The sequence below is a fragment of the Leuciscus leuciscus genome (assembly GCF_965113295.1).
Source record: "Leuciscus leuciscus genome assembly, chromosome: 22".
Lineage (NCBI taxonomy): Eukaryota > Metazoa > Chordata > Actinopteri > Cypriniformes > Leuciscidae > Leuciscus > Leuciscus leuciscus.
The window spans coordinates 36,402,873-36,418,785 of record NC_138746.1 but is presented as its reverse complement, the minus strand read 5'-3'; the positions used below and the strand labels follow the sequence as shown (position 1 = coordinate 36,418,785).

Here is a 15,913-nt window from a genome sequence, read left to right as displayed (position 1 = left end):
TGGTAGAGGGCAGTGTGGTAGAGGGGAGTGTGGTGGAGGGCAGTGTGGTGGAGGGCAGTGTGGTAGAGGGGAGTGTGGTGGAGGGGAGTATGGTGGAGGGCAGTGTGGTGGAGGGCAGTGTGGTAGAGGGCAGTGTGGTAGAGGGCAGTGTGGTAGAGGGCAGTGTGGTAGAGGGGAGTGTGGTAGAGGGGAGTGTGGTAGAGGGGAGTGTGGTGGAGGGGAGTGTGGTGGAGGGCAGTGTGGTAGAGGGGAGTGTGGTGGAGGGGAGTGTGGTGGAGGGCAGTGTGGTGGAGGGCAGTGTGGTAGAGGGGAGTGTGGTAGAGGGCAGTGTGGTAGAGGGCAGTGTGGTAGAGGGCAGTGTGGTAGAGGGCAGTGTGGTAGAGGGGAGTGTGGTGGAGGGCAGTGTGGTGGAGGGCAGTGTGGTAGAGGGGAGTGTGGTGGAGGGCAGTGTGGTGGAGGGCAGTGTGGTAGAGGGGAGTGTGGTGGAGGGGAGTGTGGTAGAGGGGAGTGTGGTAGAGGGCAGTGTGGTAGAGGGGAGTGTGGTAGAGGGGAGTGTGGTGGAGGGCAGTGTGGTGGAGGGGAGTGTGGTGGAGGGCAGTGTGGTGGAGGGCAGTGTGGTGGAGGGCAGTGTGGTAGAGGGCAGTGTGGTAGAGGGCAGTGTGGTAGAGGGCAGTGTGGTAGAGGGGAGTGTGGTAGAGGGGAGTGTGGTAGAGGGGAGTGTGGTGGAGGGGAGTGTGGTGGAGGGCAGTGTGGTAGAGGGGAGTGTGGTAGAGGGGAGTGTGGTAGAGGGCAGTGTGGTGGAGGGGAGTGTGGTGGAGGGCAGTGTGGTGGAGGGCAGTGTGGTAGAGGGGAGTGTGGTGGAGGGCAGTGTGGTGGAGGGCAGTGTGGTAGAGGGCAGTGTGGTAGAGGGCAGTGTGGTAGAGGGCAGTGTGGTAGAGGGGAGTGTGGTGGAGGGGAGTGTGGTAGAGGGGAGTGTGGTGGAGGGGAGTGTGGTGGAGGGCAGTGTGGTAGAGGGCAGTGTGGTAGAGGGCAGTGTGGTAGAGGGGAGTGTGGTGGAGGGCAGTGTGGTGGAGGGCAGTGTGGTAGAGGGGAGTGTGGTGGAGGGGAGTATGGTGGAGGGCAGTGTGGTGGAGGGCAGTGTGGTAGAGGGCAGTGTGGTAGAGGGCAGTGTGGTAGAGGGCAGTGTGGTAGAGGGGAGTGTGGTAGAGGGGAGTGTGGTAGAGGGGAGTGTGGTGGAGGGGAGTGTGGTGGAGGGCAGTGTGGTAGAGGGGAGTGTGGTGGAGGGGAGTGTGGTGGAGGGCAGTGTGGTGGAGGGCAGTGTGGTAGAGGGGAGTGTGGTAGAGGGCAGTGTGGTAGAGGGCAGTGTGGTAGAGGGCAGTGTGGTAGAGGGCAGTGTGGTGGAGGGGAGTGTGGTGGAGGGCAGTGTGGTGGAGGGCAGTGTGGTAGAGGGGAGTGTGGTGGAGGGCAGTGTGGTGGAGGGCAGTGTGGTAGAGGGGAGTGTGGTGGAGGGGAGTGTGGTAGAGGGGAGTGTGGTAGAGGGCAGTGTGGTAGAGGGCAGTGTGGTAGAGGGCAGTGTGGTGGAGGGCAGTGTGGTAGAGGGCAGTGTGGTAGAGGGCAGTGTGGCGGAGGGGAGTGTGGTGGAGGGCAGTGTGGCGGAGGGGAGTGTGGTAGAGGGCAGTGTGGTAGAGGGCAGTGTGGTAGAGGGCAGTGTGGTGGAGGGCAGTGTGGTGGAGGGCAGTGTGGTAGAGGGGAGTGTGGTAGAGGGCAGTGTGGTGGAGGGCAGTGTGGTAGAGGGCAGTGTGGTAGAGGGCAGTGTGGTAGAGGGCAGTGTGGTAGAGGGCAGTGTGGTGGAGGGCAGTGTGGTAGAGGGGAGTGTGGTGGAGGGGAGTGTGGTGGAGGGGAGTGTGGTGGAGGGGAGTGTGGTGGAGGGCAGTGTGGTGGAGGGCAGTGTGGTGGAGGGCAGTGTGGTGGAGGGCAGTGTGGTGGAGGGGAGTGTGGTGGAGGGGAGTGTGGTGGAGGGGAGTGTGGTAGAGGGCAGTGTGGTAGAGGGCAGTGTGGTGGAGGGCAGTGTGGTAGAGGGCAGTGTGGTAGAGGGCAGTGTGGTAGAGGGCAGTGTGGTGGAGGGCAGTGTGGTGGAAATGACATTTCTGTAGTTTTTTGTGAAAAAATGGAAGATAGCTTCACTGATTAGCTTTGAATTTATACTTAGCATTTCATGTATGCAAAATACTTTTATTTTTAACTTTTTAAAAACACCCATGAAGGTACAGCATGTTTGGAAATGACGTACAATAAATATATTAACTGATCAAGCAATATTTACCTTGATTTTTCTTATTTTGTTCTTGATGAAAATGTAAAATTGCCTCCATGTCCAACATGTGCTCTGATGTCTCTGAACATTTCCACAGAAACCACCGAAACAATCTTTCACACAAACTTTTTAAAGGGACATTACAGTGTTGTGGTGGAAATGACACCAATACTGTGCGACAGTTATATTTTGTATAAAAAGTAATATTGATGGTTGTCTCACATTAAATACTATAATGTATTTTAATTATTTTACTAGTGCTTAATTTAGGTATATTAATAGTTACCAGATAAGTCATATTTTTAAACTGTATTTTCATTGTTGAAGTTAAAAAGCCTGGGTGTGCGACAAGGAGAAAACAGTGATTTTGACACCTATTAGGAGGTTGAAAAGTATGAAAAAATCATAATAGAAAGGTAGTACAAAGTTTTTAAGTGGGTTTTATTGTTAGTTTGAAAAAGAAAGAGGAATTTGTCCAAAATTATATGTATTTTTAAAAATATGACCAAAGTACATAAAAGTGCCCATAGTCTAAGAATCACCCTTACACGTCCTCACCGTCTCTGTTGGACAGGGTTTTTCCCATGACAGACTCTTACCATGAGCTGCAAACCTTCTTCACAGCCTCAATGTAACAGATGATAAAACAACATATTCATTATTGATATTTTCTGTGTTTCAGGGGTTTCTAGTGTGAGTTACAGTCCTTCACACATCTGAGCACTAAAGGGCACATCAGTGATAATGAATTGCACTTATACATACCCTACTGGACATCAGATCATGAAAGTGTTCTGGACCAAAGGCCCATTACAACATATACATTTATGCATTTGGCAGATGCTTTTATCCAAAGCAACTTACATTGCATTTCAAGGTACATATTTACATTCTTATCAGTTCTTGCTTTCCCTGTAAGAAGAAGAAGAAGGCACGAGACATGGCCACAAATACATCAAAAAGTGTTTTGTTACAATTCCCTTATCAAATGTTAATAAAATACAAAAAACGGGTGTGAGAAATGTATTTAAATAAAATACAAGTAATTTGTCATTTGAAAATACAAAAATACACAATATAATATTTACATGGAATTATTGAATAACTGATATTGAAAACTCAGTAATTATCTTCAAGAGGCGGGAATTAAAAGACCAAAACCTGACTTCATGATGAAGCTATATATATATAAAATAGTTCTATAAAATATAAAATATAGAAAGCAATAATTATAAACCAAAGAGTGTGTAAAGTTTTTCAGGTAAAGTATAGGTCTATTAAACAGTAGCATTCTAGTGAGAAATAATACAGAAATTGAACAATAAGATGTAAAACAGAACACTGCTTGACTGTATGAGCTAAAGGTTGATTATTATTATAACTGCTAATTAAGTCAAGAGCAGTGATTCATTGATTCATTTATGATTAGTGATTCATTCAGTGATTCAAAAGAAAGAAACCAGAAAAAGACAAACTAAATTAGCAAGTGATATGAATGGAGTTGGACACATGAAGCTAAAGCTTTCGACTTATACTCAAATATATTAGTGTTCTCCAAACAGAGAAAGGCAAGCATGTGAAACATAAAATGTGGTTTAAGAATATATGTACATTTCTGAAATGCATAACTTATACAGTTTCCTCTGATAACAGATCACTCGAAATTGTACTATGGACTCGTACATTTTCTGTAAAGCTGCTTTGAAATGATATGTATTGTGAAAAGTGCTATACAAATAAATGTGAATTGAAATTGAATTGAATTCAGTCACACCTGACCTTGACCAATGACATATCGGAGTACATATCAGTAACCAGCATTCTATTCCATAGTTCCAGGCCACCAGAGACTGTTAAACAAGTCACAAGGACTGAACCCTAAACATTGTCTGTAAATACAGCAGAGCTAACTGAAGTCAGAGTGCAACATTTAGCCTGTAAAATCTTGTAAATGTGGAAGGTGATACTCATGTGGCTGCTGCACATATGTCTGATACGGAGATACCAAGAAGTGGGAACAGCACAAGTAGAATGGCACTTCACAAACGTTGGAACTGGGTGACCAACCAAGTGATAAGAATTGGAAATGGTGTCTACCCCCCAATGAGATAGCCGTTGCTTAGAAAAGTATGCACCTCTCCGACAGGGACCAAACCGGATAAACAACTATTCAGTGATGTGCCATAATGCTGTTGTTGACACATATCGCCGCAATACTCAAGCTGGACAGTGCTGGATTAGGAGCATCATCAGAAGGGCAAATCACAGAATAGTGAGCGAACTGTGTCGACATCTTAGGCTAAAAATCTGGACTTGGCCAAAGCATAGCATGATTATCCTCTGATCACCACCTAATGCATTGTGAAATGACTGCAACTCACTGACCCGCTTGGCTGATGATATGGCCAAAAAACAAAAATCTCTCTTTGTAGAGAGATACTTAATGTGAGCTTGATCGAGAGGCTCATAAGACACTGAACACCAGCTATGAAGTACCATTAGTCATAGATAAATAAAGTGAAAGCATCAAGTGAGCTAAAGAGTTCCAGGTCATTGGTATGTCTGCATTTTGGGTTGAAACATCAAAGATTCTGTTTGAGGGCTTCATCAGGGGACTCTACAAAGGAAGAAATACATGTCTCCAATGGAGGCATACTATCAAGACCCATCTCCTGTGCATCAGCCAAAGTTCGTGCCACTCGGTCCGGTCCAGCTGCTGGGGCTGAACAAAATCCAGGAACAACATCCATACATCCTACATCCATAAAGTTGGGGCAAACCGGCATCAAGAAATTCTCTGGCAGAGAAACTGGACGGCGCAGAAGGTTTGAAGGACCTAGAACTGGGAAAGGTGAGTCTAGAGGTCGAGCCCTCATCACTATGGGACTGCTGAGACTGGGTCAATGGAGATGATGTGTCTTCTAATAAGGAATATTTTCCTTGCTTAGGCTCAACCAAGAAATCCAAAGCAGCCAGCGAGACAGTAGACACTCTCCTCTTGAGAAAAGCTAACGGATGGTTCATGGCGAGGTAACGGAGAAGTAGACATACATGTCTCCCAACCATCAACTTCTTTACTGGAACATCAACTGCCGGTAAAGCCTGGAGGCTCTGGAATGTACTTGTAAGCTCAGTCACCTGGTGGGCTAGGAGAGCCGAAGTAACTTCTTATTTGGTTAGTATGTAGCTTCTTCTCTGGATGGCTCTCAGCCCTTCTTGTTGATCGCTTGCTGCTCGGTTGGGGAAACCCCCCCGAATTTCAAGTCCAATCCTGCAAATCGTTGTTGTTGTCTCACTTTTGTAATGCTACACTCGGGACAGGGATCTGTTAGAGCCTCCTGGAGGTGGTCAATACCCAAACAGGTAGGACATTGGGTCCATCAAATCCATGGGCCCAGAGCAGACTTAGCATGCAGCCATAGTATTGATAATAAACTGAGACCCCTGATCAGCCAAATGGGGTAAACAGCCAATGGGGATGTTTAGCTAACAAGCTTGTCACTTATAATCCAAACACTCTGGAAAACAATGAGCGTTCTTAGACTCAAACACAGCAAATACAGCTAAACACAGTAAGAAGATGATCAGAACTGAGCTCTATACTACTCACCTGAATATTCTCGTATCATACGCAAGCGCGTGACCCTTTTCAACTTTAACCGTCTCTGGCATTTGGAACAATGAATTAGAATAAAAAAATTAAATAAACGTATGGATAAAACCAAAACATATATTTGCACACTGATGTTTCCATAAGAAGCTAAAATTAGCTCTTTAAAAAATTGTGTGTCTCTGTCTTCAGGGAAGATGGTCACACAAATGAAGTTTTTAAGAAAAAATAAATATATATAGGCCTATATGGCAAATGTATAACTTCTTGATGGAGAGAGAAGAATGTGGTTCTGAAATCCACAGCCGGGCAGAAACTCCTAAAAGACGCTGTCAAACAGACGCATTGACCGCATGATATTCTCATCCTCAAATAAACAGAAAAGAAAGAAGAGTAATTGGCAAGAGTCACACTTTCCTATGGGATATTACAGAAAGCAGATTTAACAACTAAACTGGGTAAGTTATCCCGGAGTAAGCTGTATACCTAAGCTTTTTAGTACCCAAAACTGGGGGAACTTTCAGGGTATGTTAGTAATCAACAACACATAACCATGACAGTCTCGTTCTTTTTTGGTTTTGTTTTCATTCTCTGTTTCGGTTTGGTAGTTAGTTCTGTTTGCTAGTAAGTTTCCATAGTTACTCATTAGTAATACACCTGTTCTTAGTTGCGTTGATTGCTTTGTGTGTATTTAAGCCCTAAGTTTTCTCTGTTCATGGTTCAGTGTCTTCTTAGTTTTCTGTATGCATTTTGTTTATTTATAATAAATAAAAAAGCTATTTAGTGTGATGCATAGGCTTGGCACAATATAGAGTTATACTGGTTATGAGTTAAAGGGACAATGCCTGCAGCTCTATAAACTCAGGATTAATGTCATGGTAAGTTAAACCTGCTTTCTGCAATTCTCCTTTGAAGTATTTTATGTCTGAATTTGTTTGTATTGCATTCGGATAACAGTAATGAGTGATAGAGATTAACCTTTTGACATGACTCCATGAACTCCTCAATGGTGACCACTCCATCACGGTTTCTGTCCATTTTCTAAAAAAAGAAATAAAAAAAAGATCAAGTTAATGATGCATTCTTTGAGCCTTGAAGTCTTACATTTACAGTCATGCATTTAGTGCAAATGCAGTTAGTCAAAGTCATTTTCTTACAATTGCTTTATTCACTATTCTATAAAATGTTCTATATAGAAGCTTAAAGAGTTCTATCAGGCGCTTCATATATAGACCCCTTTAGCGGTTCCCATCATGGGATAATTGTATGGATTTAGTTTCAGTTATTTTTAAATCCTCACATTTTATTTCAACTGGACTGGGACAGAAGAACTGATCAAATATGGATCTAACATCAGATCGTATCCTCACAGGGGAACCAGTCCCTAGAAAGGCACACACTGGCTCTGCCTCTGTCTGCCTCTGTCACGGAATGGTAAAAATAGTGAAGCAAGGATTCATGTGCGGGAAAGAAGGAATTTTAATAAGTAATCAAAAATAAAACAAAACTACAACAAAAAACTCCCCGTAGCGGAAAAACAAGACAGGCATCTGGCATAACTGGAAACACAAGGGAACATATAACAACAAACCAGCACAGGACTGCAAACACAGGGAGACTAAATAGGGAAGCAAACAAAAGAGGGTAACGAGAAAGGCAGGTGGGGCAAATTAATCAATAATCAGGTAACAAGATGGGAGGAGCTAGACAATTGACAGGAGAGCACATGGCACAAGGAAATACATGACAAGCCATGTGCTCACAACAAACCAGACTATACACAAACACATGACAAACCGGGAGTGTCAGAGCTCTGTCACCAAACCGAGAGACAGACAGACAGAAGTGACAGAACCCTGACAGCCTCTCACTCCCACCTCCTCTGTCTGTGTTAAGTCAGCCAATTGAGAAATATCTGCCTGTTCTGTGTTGGCCAAGAGTGTCATTCCTGAGAGATCTGTCTGCATCCTGGCCCTCCTGCTGGATATTCCGCCCTGGCTCCTCCCACATTATTCCCCTTGGGCCTGCCTGTGCTATGTTTTCAATGTTCCTATGTATTGTCCTTTGGACTTTGTTATAATTGAGGCGTGAGAACAAGCCTCCTTGTTTCTAATTGAAAGAATTGAAATGAACTTCCTGTGTGTTTGAGTTCACCTGAAAAAAGTGTTCCACATGTTCTCTGGGAATATCGTCATGCATGGATGGATACACGTACTTCCCCATCATATCATAAATCGACTTCATGATTTTCAACATCTCCTGAAAGACCGAAACCACATACACAGACAGATTTTTTTAAACTGGTCTTTCTAAATGCACCAATGTGATATATTCATGTGAATGCTGATGACCCCATCAACGAACCTCTTTTGTGATGAATCCATCTTTATCATTGTCATAGAAATTAAATGCCCAATTTAGCCGGTCGTACATTGAGCCTCTAAGGATGAGTGACAGTCCAGCAACAAACTCCTGTAAAATGAACAATAACAACAAAAAAATTGAAAATAGAAAAATAAATCTGCTAAATAAATACATCTTTACTAAAGAGTGTTTTAGGTTCTGCACATTTTCTCTGTCTTTCTTAGTTGAGTTCATGGAGAGTTTTCTACCAGCTGATGATCTGAATCAAGTGTGAAGACAAACAGGATCAGGACTGAAAACCACTGGTCTAGAAAGAAAACCTGGCTCTCAAATGTTCACATTATCATGCCAGTACCTCAAACGAAAGGCTTCAGCTTACCTGAAAACTCAAACAGCCATTCTTGTTAGTATCAAATGCCTCGAATAGGAAATGTGCATAATTGCTTGAATCTGAGAGAGAGAGAGAGAGAGAGAGAGAGAGGGGGGGAGAGAGGGGGGGAGAGAGGGGGGGAGGGGGGGTTGGGGGGGGGGGGGGGGGGTTGGGGGCTTTGAATAAAAAAATACTCAGCCTACTATCACAAGACTATCATTTGGGTCCAAGCAGTTTGGGAAAAGAAAGGAAACAACCAAAATTAAGGTAAAAAAGAAAAAAGAAAGAAAAAAACCCTAAAATAATTTCTAGTTACAAGTTCAATCCATCAGCCTAATTTCAAATTCAGTGCATTGCAAGCTTTGCCACCACAGCAGCATCGACAAGCCTCAAGTATCCCTTCATTCACACAAAAATGGGTGCATGTATGACAATAAGTTATCAAAAGTATTTTCATTTGCCAAATCTCTTAATAGATATAAGCCAATCATTTTTTTGGGACCCAGCTCACTTATGAACCATATCTTCTGAACATTGCGACAGAACAATTTTATAGGGGACCAGGAAATCAGAGATATGTTTTGTTCCACGTTAGGAAAAATCTAGCTTGTATAGTCGCAAAAAATAACAGCAAAAACATAAAGTTATTTACTATAGCGCCACCTAGAGTAAGATGGGTGTGTGTTTGAGAGAGCGAGAGTAATGGGGGGAATTTGGGGAATCAAAATTATTTTGATAACCTTTTGTCTTTGAAAAAGATGATACATGCAGAAAACATCACATGCATATTCCCTAGACGATACATGTAAGATGAACAGGACAAATGGCTTAGGAGGAGAATAATTTTTTAAGTTGAGGAGTTTTTTTATAGATTAAAATGGAATCAGAGATTTGCATTGTGTTGAGCATTTTTTTGTATTCTATCCCATATGGTTGTGAAGATATGCTTATTTGTTGTTTTAGCATGATTAGTGAATCCTCCTGCTAAGTTTGAGAGCTTTGTGATTTGCGGTTTTTACTCCAAGCACATTTTTTTAGGGAAGAAAAACAATGATACAAATTCAAGAAAAAACAATTGTGTTTAAGTCTTGTCGGAGCTTGGCGCCCTAAAAATCAGAGCTAAGGGGTCTAGACCTTCAGCATGTGGTACATATTGTCAGGTTTATTTTCTGTTTCCAGGGTTACTGATTATGCCATTGTTTGTTGCTATGGTTACTGATTGCTTTGCGCACCTGTTTCTTGGGGGCATTCACGCCATGATATTTCAACTTGTGAAAAGCATTCACGTCTTCAAAGAATCCATAATTAAAGCTTATAAACTGGGAATTTTCTGAAAGCTCCTACTTGACCATGTGACTGCTGTATCACCAAATTAATTTGGCCGTTGACAGTGATAGTGTTCATTGAAACGCATAGTTTCCAGTTCGAGTTGTCTTTACTTTAGTGATTTACTTTAGCGTGTTATGTTGATTCTCGCCTGCTGAAAAGCCTTTGTTTTTGTTTTATAAATAAAAGTAAATCTGCTGCATTGTGATCCTCTGCCCCTTCCTGGCCTGCACTGTGACAGATATAGACATTAACTGATTGTTATAGATATGGGCATTAATTGATAGTTCATTGAAATAAAAAAGATTAACATTATACACTGAACAAAATTATAAATGCAACACTTTTGTTTTTGCCCCCATTTTTCATGAGCTGAACAAAAAAATCTAAGACTTTTTCTATGTACACCAAAGGCCTATTTCTCTCAAATATTGTTCACAAATCTGTCTAAATCTGTGTTAGTGAGCACTTCTCCTTTGCCGAGATAATCCGTCCACCTCACAGGTGTGGCATATCAAGATGCTGATTAGACAGCATGATTATTGCACAGGTGTGCCTTAGGCTGGCCACAATAAAAGGCCACTCTAAAATGTGCAGTTTTACTGTATGGGGGTCCGGGGGGGGGCTCAGCTCATGGAAAATGGGGGCAAAAACAAAGTGTTGCATTTATAATTTTGTTCAGTATATAATTAACAAAAATATTAATAAATAGAGGTATAATCAGAAGGTATATTGGAGCAATGCTGTCTTACCTCCCTGTGGGAAGAACTGAGAGTAAATGAGTTTGAAGATGTCCTCATTCACCACTCCACTGGGACATTCCTGAAACGCACAACAGTTCCTAACATAAACACTGAAAACCTTCAACATAATACAATATACAGTGAATTAAACATTGTTATGGAATAAAATCGAAACGTAGACAATTATTTGTTCTATATGATGGTGATATTCCCTGCTGATGTACTGGCTTTCCACCTTATATTATTTTAGTAGAGGAACACTCACATTTTTGAAGGCCCTGTAGAGGAACTGCAGCTCTTTCTTGCTGAATCTGGTCTCTTCCTGTAGCATTTCCAGACCTTCAGGTCGATGGCAAACAAAGGAAATTTCTATCTCATCCTCTCTGCTCTCTGTAAGAGAAACAACCTCTCATTCAATTTATATATATATATTTTCAAGAAAATTTTCAAGCTTGATGAAAACAATATATATATGAAGTTTTGTGACTGTAGCCTCAAAAACACACGTCAACACTATTTAAGACATCCTTTGGCATTTTTACACCAGCCGTGTCTTGACATTATTCTGACCAAGTCTGAAGTGAAAGAGGACGATTTCAAGGCCTGTTGTTACACACTTCCTGCTGCCAGTTGGTGGCGCTATGACTGTGAATTACAATAGTCACATCAGACAGTCCATGTGACCAAACATACAGCTCAAGTTTGGTCAAAATTTGCTTGGATCGATTTCTCCTGTCTGTCTTGCTGCTGCTGCTGTTGAGTTGGTTTGCGTCTGTAAGCTTCGTATATCTTTCGGTTTTGAATGCGTGATAGGTTTTGAATTATTGCTAGCACAACACACTAGTAATTCGCTAGCCTGTCAGCGTGCCATCCGTGCGCTCTTTATTTATTTAAAAAAAATTTTTTTAAATACTCTCAGGGAAACACCCACTGAGAATCCTGTTGAATGTGCCCTAGTTTCCCTAGGCGATTCGTGAAAATTGAGACACCAGCCACCATAGTCACATGTTGGCTGGGAGCCAGAGTGCCTGACATCAAAGCAAATTAAAAAATGCTGGCTAATGCTAATCGTAAATTCTTTAAGATTATTATTCACGTCGGCACTAACGATGTCGACTCGAGTCGGAGATCACCAAAATGAATGTTAAAGAGGTGTGTGAACTCGCAAGTACGATGTCAGGCACTGTAATTTGCTCTGGCCCCCTTCCTGTTCGCAGGAGTGATGAAATAGTTGGTACACTTTCCTTACTCAATGGCTGGTTATCTAAGTGGTGTCCGCAGAATAATATAGGGTTCATAGACAATTGGAAAAGTTTTTGTGGCAGACCTGACCTGTTGAAAAGAGATGGTATTCATCCCTCCTGGGATGGTGCTGCTCTTCTCTCTAGTAATATGGCACATAGTCTTAGAGCTCAAACATGACAATCTGGGGCTCAGGTCAGGAAGCAGACAGACTGGCTAAACCGACCGTCTGCTAGGTGTCTCACGTCACCAAGGTCAGATAAATCCCATCACATAGAGACTCTGTCACCTAGATAACATCATATAGAGACTGTGTCTGTTCACCGAACTAGGAAATACAAAAAAAACTTCCATAAAACGTAAAATTTTAATTGATGTTCAACAAATAAAAAACAGATATAATACAGATGAACAAATGATAAAGCTTGGGTTGCTGAATATTCGATCCCTTACTTCAAAAGTACTTATTGTTAATGATATGATTGCAAATTATAACCTAGATGTGCTGTGTTTGACAGAAACCTGGCTAAAACCAGACGATTACATTATTTTAAATGAGTCCACCCCGCAAGATTACTGTTATAATCTTGCTGAGCAAGAACCACTGCTTCCTGCTCAGCTACCGTTCGGACGCTCTTGCTTACTGCTCCGCGCTTTGCTCTATCGCTTTTATATTTTATCTTCTATGTTTTTATATTTGAGCTCCTTTTATCACCTAATTTTAACTTCAGTAAATCAGCACAGTGCTCAAACGACAAAGTTTGGATTACCACAAAAACACAGAATTCTTCTACCCGACCAGCTTACATTCCAAGGAAAGGAAAACACAACTGCCTACAAGGATAAGAGAGAAAATGCCTCTTCTGGAATCTACTTGCTGCACTAACTGCCACAGACTTTTACATAGGATTGCAGTTCTTGAAACAAAGTTATTTACGGGACCACCAAACCAGACGGAACACACAACAGAGCTTCGTCATGGACACCCTCAGCATATAGCCGGTGAGTCCCATGAAACTAGTGCTCCTCGACAGGTAGAGAAACAAGCCGATCGACTTACAAATCGATGGCACAAACAGGGAGCGAGACCCAAAGGCACTCGAGACATCAGATTGTCACGAGCCCCACATATTGCCGCAGTAGCATCCTCTACCCCAGATACAGCTCTGACAAGGATTGCAAACACTGGTCTCCTACCAACACCTATACATCTTGAGAACAGATTTGAAGTACTAATGAATGTAAATGAGGAATCCCCAAACGTGATGAATGTGATCGAACACAGACTGTATCAGCCAGTAGCTAACACTGATGCTAACTGGCGCTCAAGGTCGAGCAGACAGCGGCACTCAGCTCAGAGCGCAGCCGAGCCCAGGACTTTAGCAGCAGGGATACAACTACGTGCTGTCTTCCACAAGCAACAACTTCTGATATAAACAGGGAACTTCAGAACATTCTGATGAAACATAAGACTGCAAATCGACTCATCATTCATGTGGGGAAGAATGATATTCATAAAGAGCAGTCAGAACTCCTTAAGAAGGATTTCAATGAACTTTTTGAAACACTTAAAAGACTGAAAGTTCAAACATTCATCAGTGGACCACTCCCAGCAAGAGGAACAAACAGGTTTTCACGGTTGCTTGGGATTAATACATGGCTGCAAAAAACCTGCAATATAAAAGGAGTAAACTTCATTGACAACTTCAATCTTTTCTGGAGTCAGAGACAACTATTTCATCGGGATGGCCATCACCCAAACAAACTTGGTTCAAGAGTGTTAAAGGACAATATCTACTTCTCCCTCAATCATCCTTCTGCAGTGTGTGTCAATCTGAACGACACACACACACCTGGAAACAGTATGAATGACCACAGGACTTGCAAAATGGACATGCGGTTGACATATCACACAAGGACAATGATAACACCACTGAGCCACAACAACCTCTGCTCATGGACACAATCTCAGCTGAGCCCTGCCCACAGAGCTCACCACAGACAGACACATTAGAACTGCTCCAAGATTCAGCACCCAAGGACGACTTCCTGGAAAACAGCCAGGGAAGCCAGGACAGCATATTACAGCCTCCGATAACACCTGAGCAACAGCCCCTCTCACCAGACACGTTATCCCTCTCTCCAACATCCCCCCTTCTGTGTTTCTCACAGAAAGTGGAAGAACTGGTGCATGCTGGAACCAGACTATCCCACTCTTTTGCTGCAAGCCCCCAGAAACCAACCAAAAAACGGCAAGCACCTCAAACACCGAAGCCTGCGCGCCGAGCTCGCCCGCCCCCTCCTGTGAGAGCTCTTCGGCCTCTTCGGCCAAAACGCCAGGGCCCACACCCTCCTCCATCTGCTCGAGGTGAACCAAAAACAACTGATACCAGCTCTCAGTGATGTATGTCGGGTCCCCGCTTTGATAACAGTAACTTTCTCAAATGTTTACAGAACAAGCGGGAACCCAGTGTGCCTGTATCTTTCTCTATTGCTGTTCTATTACAAGATAGAAAGTCTAAGGCCTTCAATAGCCGTACAGCAAACCCAACTAATCTGGTGCCTATTACATGTCAAACTAAGGTTGCTGTGGGGACAAAAAGTAAGACTGTTAAGTTAGCACTTTTAAACATTCGCTCACTTAAAAATAAATCACTTCCAGTCAACGACTTATTAACCACAAACAACCTGGACTTTATGTTTCTAAATGAAACCTGGCTAGAAGACAGCTGCAGTGCAACAATCCTCAATGAAACAGCCCCTCCTAACTTTACTTTTATGAGTGTCTGCAGAGCTGTTAAGAGAGGTGGGGGTCTAGCTGCTCTTTTTAAAGATATCTATCAATGTAAGCAAATATCATTTGGGAATTACCCGTCTTTCGAATATCTAGGTACTGTGTTAAAAGGTGCTCCACGCATTTTACTCATCATTATTTACAGGCCTCCAAAATACTCTCCAGCCTTTGCTGAGGAATTTACAGAACTGTTATCAACAATTACCTCAGAGTTTGACTGTTTTGCCATTGCTGGAGATTTTAACATTCACATAGATAATGCAGAAAACAATATGGCAAAAGAAATCAAAACTGTTTTAAAAACTTTTGATCTGACTCAGCATGTACATGGACCCACACACAATTGCGGACACACTCTAGATTTACTTATCAGTAAGGGTCTAAACATTTCATTGATTGTTATTAAGGATGTAGCACTGTCTGATCATTTCTGTATTTTCTTTGATATATTGATCTCTCCTGCCACTGAAGCTAGATCTGTGTCTGTCAAGAAGAGATGCTTAAATGAGAACACTAGTGTACCATTTATGAAGGCTATATCCTTAACACCAAGCATATCTGCTGACTCTGTTGATTTTCTCCTTGATTCTTTTAACTCAAAAGTAAAAAATGTAATTGATGATATTGCTCCTGTTAAAGTCAGGAAGAAGAGTGGCAGACAAAAAGCAGCTTGGAGAAACTCAACAGCAGTGCAAAATATGAAAAGACAATGCAGAAAAGCAGAGCGCATGTGGCGGAAGACAAAACTTGTAGTCCATTATAACATCTACAAAGACAGCCTGCATGCTTTCAATATGGAACTAGGCAAAGCTAGACAGACTTTTTTCTCAAATATTATAAACAGCAATTTAAACAACACACGCACTCTTTTTGCTACTGTAGAGAGACTGACAAACCCCCCAAGCCAGATTCCCAGTGAAATGCTCTCAGACAGCAAGTGCAGTGAGTTTGCTTCTTTCTTCTCTGAGAAAATCAATAATATCAGAAAGGTGATCAGCACATCCTTGAGTTGCGCTGGGGTCAGACAGATCAGACCACCTGAGAAAGTAGTTACTATGTCTGACTTCAAAGAAATTGATGGCAAAATTTTGGAAGAAACCGTACAGCACCTTAAAGCATCAACATGCGCCCTTGACACACTTCCCACATC

The 15,913-nt window shown here is 42.6% G+C and overlaps 1 protein-coding gene across 1 annotated transcript in view; it reads right to left on the bottom strand.

The window, feature by feature from the left end:
- Positions 1-2,569: 2,569 nt before the first annotated feature.
- LOC309486468 (A-type potassium channel modulatory protein KCNIP2) overlaps positions 2,570-15,913 on the bottom strand; it is a 29,512-nt gene continuing 16,168 nt past the window's right edge. The window contains exons 2-8 of the mRNA XM_082153792.1: positions 10,993-11,117; positions 10,737-10,806; positions 8,668-8,738; positions 8,289-8,396; positions 8,079-8,183; positions 6,903-6,965; positions 2,570-6,291 (exon numbers count right to left, since the gene is read on the bottom strand). Of these exons, the coding sequence (XP_082009918.1) occupies positions 6,244-6,291; positions 6,903-6,965; positions 8,079-8,183; positions 8,289-8,396; positions 8,668-8,738; positions 10,737-10,806; positions 10,993-11,117 (590 nt within the window). The 3' untranslated portion in view covers positions 2,570-6,243. The remainder of the gene's footprint in view (positions 6,292-6,902; positions 6,966-8,078; positions 8,184-8,288; positions 8,397-8,667; positions 8,739-10,736; positions 10,807-10,992; positions 11,118-15,913) is intronic.